Raw genomic sequence first — 21,768 nt, forward strand, 5'->3', positions numbered from 1 at the left:
TCTTGCATGAAGGTTACAGTGGGAATCCCCGCTCTGAGGCAGTCAGCATCCCATTGATGGCAGGGACAAAACGCCCCATTGATCCGGGCAAGATCTTTCCCACCCACCCACCTTCCTCGCGCGTATCTCCCCCACTTCCTTTTGCATTTTTGCGAGGGGGGAGAGTGAGTGTGTGTGTGTGTGTGTGTGTGACTTGTTGTGAGGTAACTGGATAAACACCAGCCCGCTTCCTGCCCGGCGGCTGCTGATTGGCTCTTGGGATTCTCAGGAATGCGAGCGACCCCTTAAAGGCGAGCGAAGCTCCTGCAGCAGCTCCAGTGCAAGCTGCCAGGAGTGAGAGCCAAGGGGAACCTACGAGCGCTGCAGGCAACTGATCACCCGTTACAATCCAAGGATCCCTCGTTCTCTCTCGGACTGCTCCAGGGTCGGGGGGAGAGAGACCTGGGCTGAGGGGCATTGCTCGCTTGGGCTCCACACAGCCAGAGGCGCTAACGAAACCCAACTAAGGGCCATATCGGAAAGTCCGAGAGCTTCGCAAGGATATTTATCTCTCTCGGCTGGGTTACTACAAGAGATATTTACTCTTAGGGCTGGTTACTTCTTCGGATTCCTTACTTCTAAAAAGGTAAGTGCTGAAGAGCCAGCTTTCCTCTTGCAAGTTTGCAGTAATATTTCGAATGCGCAAAGGCGAATATTATACTACGGATGATCTTGTTTTGAAGCATGCATCTTTCCCGCTCTCTTTTCCTTCACTTTTCATCCTCCCTTCGTCTACCCCCCCCCCCCCGTATTTTTGGTTTCTCTCCCGTCTTTGTATGTCGTCTCCATCCCCCTCCCATCTTTTGCACACCTTTCCTCCCAGCCCGATTCCTTTCTGTCTGCCGCGAAGCTAACGCGGGTGTTTGGCCCGAGACCTTTGGAGTGACCAGGCTGCGGTTTCCCTTTCTTGTTCCAAGGTCGCTCCTTTGGGTCCAGATCCGTACCATGGAGTTACCGGGCGGCCTCTTTCTCCTCCTGATGCTGGGGGTCTGCGCAACGAACCGAATCCCAGGTAATCCGAATTTCGGGGGCGCGGAGAGGGAGGGCGGGGAAATGGCAGCCACTTCAGCCTAGATTTGGCGGGGAGAGGTCACTCGTGCCTTGTTAATAATAATATTTAAAGGTCAGGCTGGGACCGTTATAGTAGCGTTGGTTTTCGAAGAGTAGCCCGGCTACTTCTCTAAGGCGAGCGGGACTTCGGATTGGTGACTGTGGGCAGCGATCCCTTGCGTCCTATTGGGTGGATTCGCGGCGTCTGGGGCGGTTACCGCACTGGAGCAGTTGTGTTGCGAGGATAGCAAGCTTTGGGATTTCACAGAGCTCTTCTCCGGGTAGTAGGCAATGTCCTTGGTAGAGCCTATGCCCTGCACGCAGCAGGTCCCGGGTTTGGTTGCTGACAGGGGTGCCTGAAACTCTGGAGCGTAGAGCCCCTGCCAGTCAGTGTAGACAACGCTGGACTCTTGACTCGGTTTAAGGCAGCTTCCTAGGTCCTTAGGCTGTGTTGACTGACGTGACTAAACTTCGGAAGAAACTCCGATGGAGCCTTGCGCAAGCCCCTCACCTTTCCCCCCTCGGGCGCCCGAAAGGAGGAGTTTTGTTTCCCCCTCCCGCCACTTGTGGCTGCTGGGCGCGGAGTCTCGTGAGGCCGGCCAATAGCGCGGCGGACGTGGCTCCGGAGAGCGCTTGGGTGCCCTCTGCTCCCTCCCCCCGGGCCGCTTCTCCTCTGAGGGCTCGCAGCTTGGCGGGCTCGCTCCTGTGCGTCGAGCAGAGTGAGGCGGTTTGGCGCCCGGAGGGAGGGAGGGAGGGAGGGAGGGAGGCGCTTTCCCTCAGCGCTCGCTTTCCTGTAGGTGGCTCGCACAAGCCCTTGTGGGACGCTCCGGACCAGACACACGAGCGGGGCCGCGAGGGGAGGGCAGGGGGAGGAAGCCGCAGACGTGCAGAGAGCGGGGTGAATTGATTTCAAAGAAGAGAGGCACCTTCGGCTCCCTGGACGTCTTCTCTCCCCATCCATGTGTGTGTTAAGGCAAAGCACGCAGGACTTTTTAATGGTTATTACTTCACCTCTTCCAAGGCTTAGTCCTGGCACTGAGCCCGGGTTCTGAGCTGAGCCCTGCACTGTTCAAATGCCTTGCCTGAGGGCATGCCCGACCCCTTTCCCCAAGCTGCTTTGTAGCTTCTGTGAGTCAGTCCAACTCAGCTGCCTCTCTTTACCTGGAAGCCTGCACAACTGCCTTCCCACCTCCCGATATAGCCCAGAGCTCATTCCTTCTTCAGTTCCTCCCCTCACACAGTCTCCTGGCATTTGCCCTCTGCTCTCGACAGGCTCCCATTGTATATCTCTTTCCAGTTTGCCTCAGCCAGAGCCCCTTGAGAGAGCAAGGAAGGCGAGGAGAATTCCTGGAACCTACCTCACCAGGAAACTCCTGGTTTTCCAGCGTAGCTGGTCATGGATTGAAAGAGCTCTTTGCTCCCTTAGACCCTGAAGTTCAGCCAGTGAGGCAAAAGTGTGTGAGAAACTGGTTGGAACCACTACAGCCTCTCCTCCATCACTGCTGACCTCCTGCAGAGCCTGGACTGTGGCAGGGAGTTGTTCTGAGACTGGTGATGGTATAGATACTGAGAAGCAGATCACAACTATTTGTTTCCTGGGAGCTGAATATTTTCTCTGGCCATGATAAGTTCCTTTGACTCACCTCCATACAATCCTGTTCCCGGCCTGTGGTATTCAGTCCACATTTCTGCTTTCTCTCTCAACCTTTTGACAGAAGCCGATAATCAGTGTTTTCTGTTTCTTTCTCTTTCTCCTGCCAGAAAATGGTGATGATGACAGTGTTTTCGATCTCTTTGAGTTGATTGGTTTTAGTCGCAAGGGAGCTCGCAAGGCACTAGGGGTGCATCCAGTCAAGGGACCCGAGACATCCAGCCCTGCCTACCGCATTGATGATGCCAACCGTATCCCTGCTGTTCCCGACTACAAATTCCAAGACATTCTTGATGCCATCCAAGCTGAGAAGGGCTTCATCCTGTTAGCAAACCTTCGGCCAATGAAGAAGATCCCTGGCACGCTGCTGGCTGTGGAGCGCAAAGACAGCTCTGGCTATGTCTTCAAGTTGGTGTTGAATGGCAAGGCTAAAACTTTGGACCTGAGTGTCTTCCCCAAGGAGGGCAACCAGAGTCTGGTGTCGGTGGAGGAAGTTGAGTTGCCCAACGCACAGTGGAACAACATCACCCTCCTAGTCCAGGAAGATCAGGCTCAGCTCTATGTGGGGTGTGAGAAGCTGATGAATGTGGAGCTGGAAATCCCTATTCAGAACATCCTCACCAGGGACCTGGCCAGCAGTGCCAGGCTCCGCATTGCCAAAGGGGGAGTCAATGACAACTTCCAGGTAAGATGCCTTTATTGTGGTAGCAGGTTTGTGAGTTTATCTCAGGGATCAGACTTTATTCTGCTAGGAAGCAAAAGTGAAGCAACAGGTTCCAAAGATGGTGATATTTCCTTCCCCTGGTTTTTATCTGTCATTAAAAAAGAAGCATCTGCCCTTGGGGTTAGAGAAAAAGAGAGGTGTTTTTTACTTTCTGCCCCAGATGCAAAAATATCTAACGTTCTTTTCAGATGTGAGGTTTAAATCACCTGCAAGTCTCATATTTACATTAACAACTGATCCCTGTCCATGAAGAAGACAATGTGAAGGAGAGGAATTTTATAGTTAGCTACCATTCTGACCATATGGGTGGTTTTTTTTACATTTGCATTACAAACCCAGCTTCTTTTAGCTTCATGTGCAAAAATCTCCTCATTTTAGCACACAGAACAAGTCTTTATTCAATAATTACTCCACTTAAATTGGGAAATTTGTATCAATTGTAAATAGAATATTTTGAAAATGCATTTTTTTGGCAATGCTACCCTTCCATTTTTCATCAAAAGCTGACAATAAATGCATTGTTTTTAAGGGAATGCTGCAGAACGTGCGGTTTGTGTTTGGAACCACAGTGGAAGCCATCCTGAGAAACAAAGGCTGTGAAAGCTGTAAGTCTTCAATATGTCTCCAAATTTGCTGCCTTATTAAAGTTATGTATTTGATGTATGTGAAAGAACAGTGAGAGAAGTTTCATCACACAGTAAACTGCAAAGCATTGTAAACTAAGTGCTATGTATTTTTTAGTCTACCCTCTGATTCTGTGAGATTATATTTCTCTATAATATGTATGCCCCTTTCCCTTTTGTTTTAGCCACCAGAAGAGTTATTATATTGGACAATCCCATGAATGGCTCCCGTCCAGCCATCCGTACTAACTACATTGGCCATAAAACAAAAGACATCCAGGCAATCTGTGGATTCTCCTGTGATGAACTAAACAATGTGTTTATAGAACTGCAAAGTCTGCGTGCCCTGGTTACAACACTTAAAGATTCAGTCAGCAAAATGGTAAGTGGCTGTTAAATACACAATAATGAAACAGGGACAATGGGTTTCTAAGGGCTCCTTCACACATACAAGCCACCAGCTGCTTATATTCTGCAAACAAACAATTGCGTGTAATAGAAGGCAGGCTTGTAAACAGACACTCCCCTGTGGTGATTAAGAATCTCCCTCAGGGGACCAGGCAGGGAACTTCACCGCCAAGCTGTTTGTATGTCACAGATTGACTAACTTAAGTGTGGACTGACATAAGTAGATACTACCGACAACAATCAGCAGCCATTCTAGCATGGAGGTGACTGTTTCTACAGTGACCAAAGTCACAGAAATGGCAGCTGCAGGCAGCATTCATGAGTAGCCTATTTTACCTTGAAAACCTCCCTTATGGTCCCACACATGGGACCCAACTGAGAAAATAAATGGCTAACTTGCATGTATGAACTGATCCATGCAGCATGATCTTGTCCCATGTTTCTTTGAAGCAAGCCACACACTATTCAAGTGCAAGTGCTTATGGTTTCCACCTAAGTGCCCTTATTTGGAAGCAGGATTCCTTAAAATTAATGGGGCTGAGTATAATTTGTTGAAGTAATTTCTTTACTCTTTAAGTGTGAGATTCAGATTGATCTAAATCCACTTTAAAACTTTCTTTTTCAGGATGGTATTTTTCAGGAAGTGGGTGCTACTCGGTATAGGACCAGTCCTGGAGTATGCATCCATAATGATGTTATGTACCAAAACACAGCTGAGTGGACAACAGATAGTTGTACTACATGTACTTGCCAGGTAAAGACTCCTTACTGTTAGTATAATTTGTGAGTATTTGATTTGCCATGGGGAAGGCTGGAGTGCGTTTTTGGGTGGCTGATATGTGCAAGGACACTCTGAAGGCTGCATCTGCACACCCTTTGAGCATTCATGTGTCCAGGTAAACACCTGAACATACCTGGGAACATTAGTCCATTGAATTCTGAGTTAAAAGAACCTCAGGCTGAAAAGGTGCTGATTCTCTGGCAAGAGGAGGGGCTGTTTAATTTTTTTTCTCTCTCATAGGGATTATTTTTTTAATGTGAATTGAACTGCGGTTCTTTATATATTGCTGGCACCTGATACGATCTTAAGATTTTGTTAGACTAAAATTACTTTAAAGAACAGGGTGGGAAGGTGGGGGGTGTGAGACTGTTTCACAGAATTAGAATTAATATCTAGATTGGTCCAAAATATCTTTGAGAAACATCTCTGATGTAATTCTAGCATTAAGCAATTCTGAGGTGAAAGAGTAAATTTTCATACATGTTTGTCAATATTGCCTTTCCTTATTTAGAACTCTGTTGTTATGTGCCATAAAGTATCTTGCCCTCTCATGCCTTGTTCCAATGCCACCGTACCTGATGGAGAATGCTGCCCACGATGCTGGCGTAAGTAGTTTAGGCTCCTTAACATTTTCACCTACTTGGTTCCACTAGAAGCTGTGTTGTAAAATATACTGCTATGGCAGCAAATATACCATAGTTAAGTTGCTTGGCAGGGTTTGCACATAACACTACACCATGGTTTAATAAACCATAGTTTAATATGTCATTACTTTGGGTTGTGTGCAGTCTAGGCCATTGTTTTCATGAAGTTTAATGAACAAGAAATAGAGGTAGGCTTGAAGCTATTTGATTAAAAAAAAATTCCAGTGCAGAACAGTGTGTTTTAATGAGATAAATGGAGTGAAAATTTTTGAGTCATGGGGGTGTGTAGAGTGTGTGTCTGAACTTAACAATACTTAGTTTATCTTTTGGTTACAATTTTATTAATGTTGTTAATATTGTTTTATAGAATAACAAATCAACCCAGCATTTATAATCATATAATATGACTTTTGCTTCAAATTTGATGTTTATTTTATTTTTTAGTTGTTGCTTTGTTAACGCTTTATAGATTGTAATTGTTTTACTGATGCTCTGTTAATTATTATTTATGATGTATGCTGTATTTGTGGTCTATTATGTTCTATCATGTTATTGTTTTTTATTGTTTGTAAGCTGCTTTGGAATTCATTTGAATGAAAAGCGGCATAGAAATATAATAAATCAAACACGTGATAGAAAATTTGTTGCATAGGATTTAAATAGGGAATTGCTTCTTTTTACAGCCAGTGACTATGCAGATGACATTTGGTCTCCTTGGTCTGAATGGACTACCTGCTCTGTGACCTGTGGCAATGGCATTCAACAGAGAGGTCGCTCTTGTGATAGAATCAACCATCGCTGTGAAGGCTCTTCTGTACAAACACGAATTTGCAATATGCAGGAATGTGATAAGAGATGTAAGCATTTCATTTCTTTACTTTGAAAACAATTCAACCTGTTCTTGTCCTGAGCTTGCAATATGTTGAGAAATTCTGATTAATACTTCATGCTAGCACTATTAAGTTGCTTGCAAATTGCCAATCTAAAGCTTTCATTGCTGACAAAAGGAGCTGATAAGATAGTTGACTACTGTAATTAATTACTGTGTAAATCATTGTTCAATTACTGTGTAAATTATTGCTTATCTTGACATGCACAGCATCAAGTGTAATGACTCTCAGTACCAAGTGTGTAACATTGCCATCTTTCTATTATTGCAAAATGTTGGTTTCTTACTTGAATTGAATTTCAGCAATTCTGTATTGCCGCTAGTGCCAGAAGACAGCTACAAATCACTTAAAAGAGCTTTAATCCTCATAGTTGGTAACAGCTGTGTCTGTTTATAGTCAAACAGGATGGTGCCTGGAGCCACTGGTCCCCTTGGTCTTCCTGCTCTGTTACTTGTGGAACTGGAGTGATCACTAGAATCCGGCTGTGCAACTCTCCACTACCTCAGATGAATGGCAGAGAGTGTGAGGGAGAGGCAAGAGAAAACAAACCATGCCAGAAAGATCCTTGCCCAAGTAAGTTTAGTCTTAAAAGATGAGTGTTCTGTGCAATAATTAATGTTTCCAATACTCCATTGAATGTTATATAGCTAAATAGTGTATAGCTAAGCTATAGCTAAGGGGACGCAGGTGGCGCTGTGGGTTAAACCACAGAGCCTAGGACCTGCCGATTGAAAGGTCGGCGGTTCGAATCCCCGCGGTGGGGTGAGCTCCCGTCATTCGGTCCCAGCTCCTGCCTACCTAGCAGTTCGAAAGCACCCCAAAGTGCAAGTAGATAAATAGGGACCGCTTTCTAGCGGGAAGGTAAACGGCGTTTCCGTGTGCGGTGCTGGTGCTGGCTCACCAGATGCAGCTTAGTCACGCTGGCCACGTGACCCGGAAGTGTCTTTGGACAGCGCCGGCTCCTGGCCTCTTGAGCGAGATGAGTGCGCAACCCTAGAGTCGGTCACGACTGGCCCTGATGGGCAGGGGTACCTTTACCTTTTTAAGGTATGGCATTGGATCCCATAAGATAAGTGGTACCCACCAACCTGGATGGCTTTGGAAGAGTTTAGACTAATTCACAGAGTATAAGGCTTTCAATGACTATTAGCCATGATGCTTGGGTTCTGCTTCCACTGTTGCAGGCAGTATGCCCCTTAATACTAGTTGCTGGGAATCACAAGTGTGGAAAGTGCTGTTGTAGTTAGATCTGACTCATGACCCCTCTACAGCAATTGGCTGGCCACTGTGAGACCAGGATTCTTAACTACATTGCTTGATCCAGCAGGGCATTTCTTATGTGGAATCTGCTGAGATGGCACTTCCCCACCCCACCCTTTTTTAAAGGAACATCATAGCCTGAATTTTTCAACATCTATTTTCAACATCTAGATTTGTTTGTGATTAGGCATATGAAGGTACCAAGGGCAGTTGTGCTCTGTTCCCTGGATGCTAATAGTTGTTTTTTTAAAATCAATTTTTCTTTAGTAAATGGGAACTGGGGACCATGGTCACCATGGGACACCTGTCCAGTCACCTGCGGAGGAGGCCTTCAGCAGCGCGGTCGTCTCTGCAACAATCCTGCTCCCCAGTATGGAGGGAAGGATTGTGTTGGTGATGCTAAGGACACCCAGATCTGCAACAAGCAGGATTGCCCAATTGGTGAGTAATGACCTATTTTTAAGTATAAAATGGTGTTTGGTAGCTCTGCTCTGTCATCTTCAGAAGGATGGAACTATTTGTCTAAGTTTTCCCATTGGAAAAAATATAGAGAGAGAGATACAGCCACATCTTGGCTGTATGCTGGACAAAGCTGTTCTTATTTCTTACTTGTGTAATTTAGAGTAGAAAATGGTAAGAACAAGCAGTGCAAAGAAAGTCAAATTAAAACTGAGCTGATTTTTAAAAACACAGAAGAGTATTTGTTAAATTTATCTACCTTGCTCGCCCCCACTGCCCTGCACGAGGCTAATAACACTCTGGAATGCCACCTTTATCTTCTCTCAGATGGGTGCCTGTCTAACCCTTGCTTTGCCGGAACTACATGTACTAGTTTTCCTGATGGTTCCTGGAAATGTGGTGCCTGTCCTGCTGGCTATCGTGGAAATGGAATTAAATGCAAAGATATTGATGAGGTAAGACGACTGGAATTGCTTATTTATATAAAATGTAGGACTGAATTGTAAGTAAACCTACAGCTAATTTTCCCTCTGTCACCTTCTTTCATACTCCAGTGTCAAGAGGTCCCAGATGCCTGCTTTGTCCTTGGTGGAGTCCACAGGTGTGAGAATACTGAGCCTGGATACCATTGCCTACCTTGCCCACCACGCTTTTCTGGACCACAGCCCTTTGGTCGAGGTGTGGAGAATGCAATAGCAAACAAGCAGGTACTGCCAAAATATGAAAAGGTCCCTGCTCCTAAAACCTCGCCCCTCTCCTTTTGCATTTATGAGACATGCCCAGGAGGGGGAAAAGAAAAAGTTCGATACATTATTCTAGAAATTCAAGTTGCTCTGAAAGGAGAGTATATTTAACATCTGAAAAGAGTTCTAGGGTGAATTCACACTATTGCATTCCGCCACGTGATTTTGCTCACAGATCTGCATGGATAACGTGAATCAGAGAAAAAACATCATTACCATGATCATAGCTGTACTTTCCTAGCAGCCACAACAATGAAGGAAATGGGGCCTGGCCTGTACAGCCTAGTTCATGCCAGTTTTTATGCATAACATAGACTGGCTCCAAGGACAACGTATCTATACTATGTGTTCCAATTAAATTAGTTTAGAATGAATGCTTCTAAAATCTTGAAAGCAATAGCATCAAGACATGGTAGCTTTAAGCATATTCTTCCACACTTCCATCTTCAGATATTGCTATAATTAAAGGCTTGGATCCTAGCAGTCCTCCATAACGCTTGCAAAATTGCTCATGGGGGTGATGGACCTTGGGAATGGTGTGGGGTGTGGTCTGGGGCCCTGTAGATGGATGGATTTGAAATAAATAAACATTCTCTGTATGTGAACACATCCAAGCCTAAGCTAGTAACTAACATATAGAAATGCACATAGGATGCCTTGTTCTTTTAAAACAAAAGCCATAATTGGCTACTGTATCCATGGAGAAGTATTCTCTTTTTTTAAAAGGCTTCCATGTGTTGCTATCTCAAAATAACAAAATGATAGACACATTTCTTGCATGTAATCTTAATTTTCTTGTGTCCATTTGGTCTCTTAGGTCTGTAAACCACGTGACCCATGTAAGGATGGAACTCATGACTGCAATAAGAATGCCAAGTGCACTTACCTTGGCCACTTCAGTGACCCTATGTATCGCTGTGAATGTAAGCCAGGCTATGCTGGTAATGGCATTATCTGTGGAGAAGACACAGACTTAGATGGGTGGCCAAATACAAACCTGCCCTGCGTTGCCAATGCTACCTACCACTGCAGTAAAGTAAGCCAATTTCTACATATTCATATTCTCTCTCTCTCTCTCTCACTCTCTCTCTCTCTCTCTCTCTCACACACACACACACACACACACACACACACACTTTAGAGCCCTGAATGAATGTACGCACCACGAACATTTGAACAATAATATCCACACCTTAAAAGAAATAAAAAAACTGTCAGTTAGTGTACTTGAGTCAAATGCTTATGCATAAATTTGTTGAAATAACGCCTGTGTCGGATTATGGTTCATACATAGCTTTTAGAGTTGCCTAATTTGGACAATCTGAAATGTCTTGGGAAAATTTCTGTTTCATCTTTAGTTTTCATGATAAATTAGAGTACATACTGTTGAGTATATTTGAATGGTACTATGGACTGACACCATCAAAAACAAAATCTAGGAAATATAATCTTACAATCTGAGCACCTGGATATGTTGCATTTAAAGGTGGATAGTAAATAATTGTTTCTTTTTCTGCAGGATAACTGTCCCAACCTTCCCAATTCTGGGCAAGAAGACTATGATAAGGATGGAATTGGTGATGCTTGTGATAATGATGATGACAATGACAACATTGTAGATGACAGAGTAAGTCTCGCGGAAACAGTCCTGTTCTGTCTGTGGTTTAGATAATATTCATTTTTGCCCCATACCTGGGGGCTATTTGCAGAACTTCAGCTTGGCAGTCACTGTAGGAAATTGCAGGCACTGATATTTTGGAATGTATTTAAAGAGAAGCACAGTAAAGTATTATCAGAGTTTTGTATTTTCAACGGCTGTAGGGATCCCATGCTTTAAAAGGCCTGAGATTTACTTGGTACTTCAGATTATAGCATCATTCTGCTTCAGCAAGTAGACAGGAATATTCCAGAGCACAGGGGACTGGCCTTAGCTTCTCTTTCAGTTCCCTCTGTCACACTGTCCATATGGATGTCGTCCTATCAATGCCTTTGCTTACTGCCTTTATTCAAATAAATATAGTCAACAAATTTCTTATAAATCTAAAAGTGCATGCATGCTTGTATGTTTATGTTTTTTAACATGGCTTCTTTATTTTCTTCTACAGGACAACTGCCCATTCATCTACAACCCACAACAATATGACTATGATAGGGATGACGTTGGTGATCGCTGTGATAATTGCCCATACAATCACAACCCAGATCAGATAGACACTGATAACAATGGAGAAGGAGACGCGTGTGCTGTGGATATTGATGGAGATGGTACGGTTTTGTTGTTTCTTCTTTTTCTACCCCCCCCCCCCATCACCACACACTTTCTTAGTAATCAACAAGTTGCCCAAATTCAACTGCTGATGTGAAATCTTGCTCACTGTATGGACCAAATATGTTGTACATTGAGAGCTGTAGAAAGTTGCTCTATACAAGTCTGGATCCAACCCTGTATTATCAGCATGTTTCAGCACCAGTCGTGCTTGAATTGTAGCTCTTCCATGAACAAACAGGCTGCCACATGATTGCTAACTATTGTGTTAGTTCTAACAGTGTTAATATATGATACTAGACAGATCTACCTTTAACTTGGTTTCCTTTAGTCATTTCCTTTTAGTTACTAGCTTCATTTGGTCCCACTATATGTGTGTACTATTTAGACATGTTACCAAGGTCACTAAAATATCTAAACTATTTGTATTTTTAGGCATTCTTAATGAAAGAGACAACTGCCAGTATGTATACAATGTGGACCAGAAGGATACAGATTTGGATGGTGTTGGAGATCAGTGTGACAACTGTCCTATGGAACACAATCCAGACCAGGTCAGCTTAATTATTTGGCCTATAAATGTACATGGACATTCAGTTTTTATTAACTCTTTGATATCTGCTATTTATCACACACACCCCTGCAATATATGTCAGTTGGCAGCCTAATGAGGAGTACACAGTTGTTTATAACTGGGACATGTGTGGAAAACCTTTATTTCTTTTTTTAAAAAATGCATGAGGCATCCAAGTGCATAAATCATTTCTGTATGTCATGTTAGATGCAGTATATTCTACTAATAGAAAAACCACATGGATAACCATGAGTAGCTTAAGTTCATTAATTTCAGAGGTTCTACTCTGAGTAGAATACCACCCATTATGGTTTGGAATCACTGTAGAAAGCATACATTCTGTACTGGAGCCACATCAGCTAGTAGCATAACTACCAAATGGGGAAAAAGATCTCCGGTATCATCACAGTGCTATTTTATTAAATACAGGCTGGTTAAGAGAAAGGAACCTGCACAGCGCTACAGCATGGCACTCTCATGTTTCAGATATTTAGCATTAAAGCAAAACATGTGCTGAACAATGAAGGGTGTGTTTGCAAGGAATGTATATCCATGACACAAGATGTCCTGAAGCCAAGAGGGCAGTGAATTTAGATTCACATAAACAAACACACACAAAATGCTTTGCTAAGGACAAAAGTTAAAGCTATATAGAATACTAACATCACAAAGTTGTTTTCTCCACTATTAGAAAAGCTGAAAGGCATATCCCACCATAAATATATATAACCTAATTAAACTTTGCCTGTTTAAAGGCTTGGAAATAAGAGGGAAGCCCAACCCATCCCATTTAATTTGCTATATCTAATGCAGCAATGGGTGAAGCTTGTGCAGTCATGTCATGTACAAGGCAGTAGGATTAATAGCTTCAGGGGCATACCTTGGATGCTTGAGTGGTCTCGGCAAAATTGGAGGAATCTAGATCTGTTTTTCATGTTACCCTGTGGGCAGTGTTGGCTAAAAGGATGCTTACAATAAAAGAATCTGTTTTTAATGTCCCTGTACTTCTGCTAGACTATTTTTTTTAATGAAAGGGTTCTCTCCAAAGTAGTGTATAGCAGACCACAGTGACAATGGACTGCAAGTATTCCTGAAGTGCTGAGTGTCTCAAGTGACTCATTTTAAGTTGCAGAAAATGCCCCTCTTCAGCTAGCAGTTAATGTGATCAGTTGATTTTTGGGTGATTATATTTCTCAGTGGACCATCAGCCAAACCTGCAGTAACACGAAGCTGGATAACTTAGGGCAATCTGATTAATATTGTAGTCTGCATCTAGAGGTCTTAGGGCCATATTTCAGAAAGTAAGCAGCCTGATGTACTATTTGCAGTTTGTATGTACTTTTATATCATGACACTTCTAAAAGAATGTTCTAGCATTTAATCAGTATGTGGCAAAAAACATTATGGTGGGTATTACCTTAACAGTGGGTCATTACTGTACAACAGTAGCCTTAACACAGCCATAGCAGTGAGGTAAATAGAAAATATTCATCCAGTTATACAGCATTTGTGCCCAGAAGGTAAAAAGTGCACAATAAAGCAGAAAGTGGCGCTTTTATCTCATCTGAAAAAGTAAACAAACAAGAGATTAACACATTCTGGCATGGAAATTACATGGAAATTCCTGCCAAGTAAAGGCAGAAACCATACCATTCTCTCAGGCCCTGGTGCTTTGAGGAGGACATTTAAGCAATAAGATGTCTGAAGATAACCCAAAACAAGTTGGGACAGGTAGTTTTCTTTCTTTTTTTTGTCTGTGGACATTAACATTAGCAAATTACAAGTGTGCAATAGCTGTCATACCACCATACAAAGATAACTCCAGCCTGTTAGTTCACTTCAATAAAGCTCCATGCATGCAAGGACTGCCTATGCTGAGCTGTTCCCTCAACTGGCATGATAGCCAGCTGGAGTCCTGACCATTGGAACTTCACTTGCAAGAAGCCACTGGATGCGCCAAGACAGTCTAAATTATTAGGAATCTTTTTAAGAGAGTTCTAGTTGGTACCCTTTTTAAAATGCTTTACTTGAACATGTTCGTCCATTTTCCTTTCAGACGGATTCTGACTCTGACCGCATAGGAGACAAATGCGATAGCAACCAGGACATTGACGAAGATGGCCATCAAAATAATCTTGATAACTGTCCCTATGTGCCCAATGCAAACCAAGCTGACCATGACAAGGATGGAAAAGGCGATGCCTGTGATCACGATGACGATAATGATGGCATCCCTGATGACAAAGACAATTGCAGACTGGTTGCCAACCCAGACCAACTCGACTCTGATGGTAAGAAAAATTATTCACTGTCAACTTCTCTAACTATACTAGGAGGGATTGTCTAGCATTAAATTAAACACACAGTGTAGTGTTTAATCATCCTTTTAATGGTGGTTTCAGTAGCACAGTTAAATTCTTGGATTAATTACATTAGATATCTTAGTATATCATCCTACTGCCAATCTGAAATGCACATTTCCTTTTTAAATTCTCACATATTTTTTATTTCTCTCCTACTCCTACACCATTTCCTTTCTTCCTCTTGGGCTAGGTGATGGACGTGGAGATGCATGCAAAGATGACTTTGACCAAGACAAGGTGCTGGACATTCACGACATCTGCCCCGAGAATGTTGACATCAGTGAGACAGATTTCCGCCGATTTCAGATGGTTCCCCTGGATCCTAAGGGCACATCTCAGAACGATCCTAATTGGGTTGTTCGTCACCAAGGCAAAGAACTGGTTCAGACTGTCAACTGTGATCCTGGACTTGCAGTTGGTGAGCAGGCGATTTGGGGTTTTCCTTTCTGTGTTTACTGTAGAAAGTGTCATCTGTCTCTGGATGATAACTATTCACTTAAAGGCTCAGCTGAAAGTACACACAATACTTGCCTGCATAATATAATTTAGCAAGTGGTTCACTTACATTCAGATTCTAAGGTCTCCATCCCTCCATAGTGGTGTAGCCCTAAGCCTGCCTGCCTGCCTGCCTCTGTGACAGCAGAGCATCAAAGGCAATAGGTTGTAGTCCTACCTATCTGCTACATCCACTATGACTTCAAAGCAAATGTTTCCATATCCCAAAGAGTCACATGAAAACCTGTGGCCAAAGGACAATAAAGCAAAGAAGTCTTGTGATAGAATCTCTAAATACAGTACTTCACACCAGTGAGTCTTTGGAAGAGGCTGAGGTCTTAATTAATCATAGGGGGAACTGACCATTCTTGCAGTTTAAGAAAGACTAAAAATCTCTCCTTTTTTTCTCCCTTTCACTCAGGCTATGATGAATTTAATGCTGTTGATTTCAGCGGCACATTCTTCATTAATACAGAAAGGGATGATGATTATGCTGGCTTTGTGTTTGGTTATCAGTCCAGCAGCCGTTTTTACGTAGTCATGTGGAAGCAAATCACCCAGTCTTACTGGGATCCAACACCAACCAAAGCTCAGGGATATTCCGGTCTTGCTATCAAAGTAGTGAACTCCACCACAGGTCCTGGAGAACACCTCCGTAATGCACTGTGGCACACTGGAAATACTCCTGGACAGGTAAGAGATTGTTTCTCTTAATAAATAAAACCTGCCTTTCTGCAATCCTTGGATATTACTATTGTAGAAAGAAAAATCAGATTTGAAGGATGATATTAAACAACAATATAAGATAAGAACGCACAAGTCTCTTTCAAAAGTCTTGTGCGCAACAGGATTAATGTAAACTAACTTTCTGCATTCAATTCAGTAGAGGAGGATTATACCCAACCAAGCCATTCTCTGAGCAGGCCCACTAAATTCAATGAACTTAAGTTAGTCATGTCCATTTGTTTCAGTGATATGACTTAATTGGATTCAGTCCTTGGTGTTTACATCTGTCACTGCTTATTCACACACTATGTTTGTCCACAAGAGAATGCTCATTTTGACACAAATATATACTGTATGAATAAGCTCTCAGAATTCCATTTAGTACCAACGGCATTTTCTTCGAACAATTCAATTAACAGCATCATACATTCACTTAAGGCTATTTCAAATGTGGTAAGTGGGTGGAACAGGAAGAGCAATGCTTGTGTTTCCTGCATCTTTAGCTTCAGGCACCTCCCTCAGAGGACAAAATGCACAACCTGCCCACAGAGTGGGAGGCCTGCAAATATTTCTGCTCTGTATTCAATCAATGCTTATGATAGGTAGAAACAGAAAGAACAGGAAGCCCAAGGCCATTGGGCACGCTGTTCATCCCCTTTTGCCATGTCAATTCAATCTTTATTATGGTCAAAGACCAGACAACAGAAATCACAACACGTACAACTACACCATCCATGTCTGAAATGACATTCCAAGCATAGTTGATTTCAAAGACTTGTACCAGCATAATGTCATGTGTAATTTAACTACGTATTTGCTTTTCAGGTGCGGACTCTGTGGCATGACCCTCATCATATAGGCTGGAAAGATTTCACCGCCTACAGATGGCGTCTGAGTCACAGACCAAAGACTGGCTACATTAGGTAAGCTTTGCAAAGTTTCTAAAACAACTTTAGAAGGACAAATACAATTTGGCAATAGCTAATTTTATAGTTGCAGAATAAGCATTCGATATCATGGTTGTGGTTAATTACTGTTTCTCTTTACTGCAGAGTTGTAATGTTTGAAGGAAAGAAGATCATGGCTGATTCTGGACCAATCTATGATAAAACCTATGCTGGTGGTCGTTTAGGATTATTTGTCTTCTCTCAAGAAATGGTGTTCTTCTCAGATCTTAAATATGAGTGCAAAGGTAAGAATCCATATTTCTGAAGCTAAGTTTGTTTTCCTGAAATTACTGGTGAAATATCACCATCACTTTAGCTTTACACATTCAAAAGGTTTTGATAAAAAAGTAAACAAATCTGTAACTCTTTGGCTACAACCCTTGTTACCCATAGGGAAATACACAGTAAACAACATTTAATAGCAAACATCCGCTTGGAAAAGGGGAAATATTGTATTTAATATCAAGAGTGATGTAAAAATATTTACGGCACACAAGGTTTGCCATTGAAAATAGAACTGTTGAATTTGAATCTATATTCAATAGCTCTAGGTAAAGGTACCCCTGACCATTAGGTCCAGTCACGGATGACTCTGGGGTTGCGCGCTTATCTCGCTCTATAGGCCGAGGGAGCCGGCGTTTGTCCACATACAGCTTCCGGGTCATGTGGCCAGCATGACTAAGCCGCTTCTGGTGAACCAGAGCAGTGCACGGAAATGCCGTTTACCTTCCCGCTGGAGCAGTACCTATTTATCTACTTGGTTGGTTGGCAGGAGCAGGGACTGAGGAACGGGAGCTCACCCCGTCGCGGGGATTCGAACCGCCAACCTTCTGATCGTCAAGCCCTAGGCTCTGTGGTTTAGACCACAGCACCACCTGTGTCCCTTTCAACAGCCTCTAGTGATATGCAAAAATTAAGTCACTTTATCAGAGCTAGATAGCTGTGTTGCATGGGTAGCCACTTCATAAAAAAGCTTGGAGCAATTCAGCTACACATCTGACATTTTGAAAGGGGAACGTGCAATTAGTATTTAAAATGCAAGACAGACAATTGAATAGCTAATTGTAGCTGCTTAATTACTAATGTATCAGTGTAAACAGTGACAAATTACTATTTTCCCTTTCTTCTTGCAGATCCGTGATCACAATGGCAGTTGATACAGAAATTATTTTGAAATGCTGTATTGCACCTTCTGAGAAGTTTAGTTTCTACAAACCCTGGGACCATTTTTTTAAAATCGCTCTTCACTTTCTTCTGCCTTTACAAAATAGACTCAAAATACATGATCTGCCTCAAGAGAATGCTTTTGAGAGAGAGAAAACAGCATCATACACTTCATTTCTGACCTCTGTTGGCACAGAAGAAAACAAATGTATTTTGTGAATAAGAACATTCCTTGCCTCAGGAGCAAATAGTCACTTCTGTAAGAAAGGCATTTGTGTAGCTGGGCATTGTCACTGCCTCTCTTTAACTGGAGGTCCAACGGAGTAGCACTTTTGTAATAAGACTATCTTTATGCTGTGTTGTGGACTACTTAAAAATGAAATATATACTTCAGCTTGTGGGAGATGAGAGGGACAGGAAAGAGACTAGCAGAAGTTGGAGGCAAATGCCTCACTCTCTGAAAGGGGACTATTCTCCCTGGGGTTTACATCTTAATTGGAGGGACTGTTACATATCTGACTAATAGCCTGATCCTCTGCATGTTTGCTCCTATGCAAGTCCCAATGAGAGTTACTCCCACATAAGAATGCACAGGATTACAGCCTAAATCTTTTTCAGTTAATAAGGAACTACTTTGCTTGATTACATCGGAAAACTAGCTGGCTAGCCCCAGGCAGCATTAACAAATGTTAAAATTCAGTTGTGGGGTAAGAGGGGTAACAATATTGGCACATTGGATTACACCAGTTTAGTGAGAAAGGGGATGCAGAGGAACAGAGGGGGAAAGCAAGTTTACATGTGCCAATGCATGATAACAAACATGCACAGGTTTGATACCAGCAACAGGCAGTGCAGATGTAGCAAGAACACTGAAGTGCCAAAGAGCACTTTCAGCTCAACTTAGCACTTGTATTAGCCTTCAAGGAACTATGTTTTTTTCTTATATTATGGTTACAAAGGCACAAAAGATGACAAACACAATTAAAATACAAAATTCTTTTCTACAAAATGCAATGGACTTTTTTTTAAAAAAACAACGTTTTTAAAACATTGATTTTTGTAGAACTGTAGATAAAGAAAATGTAAAATATTTATTTTTACCTATCCTGTCTGTCATGAATAAGAAAGGACTCTAGATTAAAACAGTAAAACAATGCGTCAAGACTATCCACATAATTTTGCAATGTCTCCATGACTGTAAGATTGTAAATACAGGTTATTTATTGTTCTACGTATAGTGAATCTAGACAGTAGTGTGTGAAGATATTTTAGCTGTAAAGAGCAGGTTTTCCAGAAGCAATGTGGGGCACAGCAAAATAAAAAATAAAAAAAGCAGTGGGAGAGGGGGAGGTTGGGTTTTTGTTTTGTTATCAGTGTGTTCTTTTTTTCTTCCTCTGTACAAGACAACTGGCAAAGTAGCCTAGTAGGGCTACCCTACTGCTGCATTGCCAAACCACAAAAATGTTTAAATATTGATTGCCCAGATCTCTCCTGTCGGAGAGGCAATAGCTTTCTATTAACACTGGCCATAATCCTCTGTCAGTCCGTACTCTTCTCATTTCAGAGGGATTTGCATGAGAGATGCTATCAATGGATTGTTGCCTTTATCACCTTTGTAATACTTGTATGTTGCTAGTGCATTCTATCGGTCCATGTGTCAGACAAAGAAGAAAATCCCTGTCCTAGGGAGGAGGCAGACTAAAGGAAGAAATGGCATAAGAATGTTTGATTTTGCAGATCGCACACCTCAGATACCAGCGTGTGGTTGCTGGAGCATAAGTGCCTCACAGGTGGGATTTCAGGAGCATTTTTTAAAATTAAGAAAGACTGCTCGTGGTATTAAGGGGCAGCAAAACTTTTATCTACGAGCCTCTTCTTACTAAGAAAAAAAGAATGTCAAAGGTGAAAGTTTATGTACAAATATTACCTCATTGTTGTGTGACTGAGAAAAGGAAGAGAGAGAAAAACCTTTGGATCAAGCAGAGTTTAAATATCTAACGAAATTTAAAGCTACTGTAGTATTAAGGAGAAACAAAAGATTGCAAGCTGTATATAGTCAAGATTGTATTTTTTTTTTTTTTGCAGAATTACATATTCCCAGTAAGAAAACAGCATTGAAGCAATGCTGAGAACAATTTGTGATACTGTGTTCGATGGTTTCACCCCCTGTCATCTTGCATACCATTCCTTGTATTTGTATAAATTATTGTTTTCATTATTGTTGGAATAGTTAATCTTCTGTTTGTGTAGATATGCTATTTAAATAATTTATCATGAAATGCTACCTGTAGAGCTAGTGTTTCTATTTTTATAAAACATTTGCACACTGAATTGAAGAATTGTTTGTTTCCCATCCCCAGTGTTGTTGCTCTTAGTATGTTTTTTTTTCTAAAAATGAGCATATTTTGTACACATGTTTAACCATTTTACAACTTAAAAGCTGTGTAAATTGTACAATAATGTTTCTTACATACAAGAAACAATAAACAGATACAAAAATCTATATTTACAACCTCTGGGGTTAGTTTCATGTGTTCCATCCTCCTGCTGATGTTATAAAACCTGCCACTCAGTTTTCCCTGCCTTTGTTCCATTTCAATCAGCTATCCTCTTGGCAAGAAAGCTGTGTCTTTTTTTTACCTTCCATTCCAATAAACTGTTAGTGAAAAATGTCATAAAGAAAGCATACCTTTACCTTCTAGTACCAAAGGGACTCCACAAAGTTGTACTCATAGCAGTCCCTACCCTTTGCATAGTTTCATGCGGGACTTGACATCTTTCCGCAGGGCCTGCAAGACAGAGCTGTTCCACCAGGCCTTTGGCCAGGGCACAGCCTGACTCCCTCCCTCGGCAATCTTCGCGGAGCTCTGGCCCAATGGCTGCCAGTGGCTTGAATTAATTAATTTTATAATGAATGATTTTAGAGTGTTGTTTATGCTGTACTTTTGTACTGTTTTATTGTTGTTAGCCGCCCTGAGCCCGGCTTCGGCTGGGGAGGGCGGGATATAAATAAAATTTATTATTATTATTATTAACACAATGTTCAATCTTGGCCACCTGTAACTCGCCCCCCTCAGCCTTCCCACATGGGCTCCACTTTTTTAAAAAGTTATTTCCAAATTCTCACTGCTGCATCCTCTTCTGTTCACAATGCACTTGCATAGCTTTGACTCAAGACTGAGAAGCAAAACCATCTTTTTAGAAATAAACAAAATGGCTGCAACTTACCCGCTTGAGGATGGTTCGTGACACATCAGCAGAAGGCATTTACCTTAATAGGATTCTGTGATCTCCATTAATGCCCAAAAGCTCATTAATATCTCCAGGATGCATCAAGGGAGCTGCAGAAGAACTGCATGTACATTGGAGTGAGCTACTTTTACTAGGTCCTACCTTTAGATGGTTTGTAAGGCTTAGTCAGAGATTTGGGAAGGGATAAATATGGTTCTATTTTATCAGCTTCTTTGCTTCTGAAGGGTTCTGTGAATAGTTAAAAAGGCTTTCAAATGTGTAACATATTTTCTGTAGAGTTGCGAAGTATCAGCAGGCCCTTTGAGTGAAAAAGGGGGAAACTCGAACTTCTATTGCTGATCCACCTCATCTCATCACTCTGACTTATAACTTAATCCAGGTGCACTGCTGGATTAATTGTTGAGCCTGGAAGAAGATGTCTCTCAAATGCAGACCTAATGTCTTTGAAGAAGGACACGGGTGGCACTGTGGTCTAAACCACTGAGCCTAGGGCTTGCTGATCAGAAGGTCGGCGGCTCGAATCCCTGCGACAGAGTGCGCTCCCATTGTTCAGTCCCAGCTCCTGCCCACCTAGCAGTTCAAAAGCACGTCAAAGTGCAAGTAGATAAATAGGTACCACTCCAGAGGGAAGGAAAATGGTGTTTCCGTGCACTGCTCTGGTTTCACCAGAAGCGGCTTAGTCATGCTGGCCACATGACCTGGAAGCTGT

General features: G+C 42.3%; 1 protein-coding gene across 1 annotated transcript; it reads left to right on the top strand.

Moving 5' to 3' along the window:
- The first annotated feature begins 305 nt into the window (after positions 1-305).
- On the top strand, positions 306-20,319 carry THBS1 (thrombospondin 1). The gene is made up of 22 exons (XM_079954411.1): positions 306-625; positions 957-1,051; positions 2,851-3,425; positions 3,994-4,069; positions 4,273-4,469; positions 5,121-5,249; positions 5,788-5,881; positions 6,604-6,777; positions 7,207-7,383; positions 8,338-8,511; positions 8,857-8,984; positions 9,084-9,236; positions 10,090-10,308; positions 10,792-10,899; positions 11,378-11,537; positions 11,974-12,092; positions 14,169-14,403; positions 14,666-14,893; positions 15,392-15,663; positions 16,522-16,619; positions 16,749-16,888; positions 17,777-20,319. The coding sequence occupies exons 2-22, from the start codon at positions 985-987 to the stop codon at positions 17,782-17,784; spliced, it is 3,531 nt and encodes a 1,176-aa protein (XP_079810537.1). The 5' UTR covers positions 306-625; positions 957-984; the 3' UTR covers positions 17,785-20,319.
- The last annotated feature ends 1,449 nt before the right edge of the window (positions 20,320-21,768 follow it).

The sequence above is a fragment of the Podarcis cretensis genome (genome assembly GCF_951804945.1).
Source record: "Podarcis cretensis genome assembly, chromosome: 1".
Classification (NCBI taxonomy): domain Eukaryota; kingdom Metazoa; phylum Chordata; class Lepidosauria; order Squamata; family Lacertidae; genus Podarcis; species Podarcis cretensis.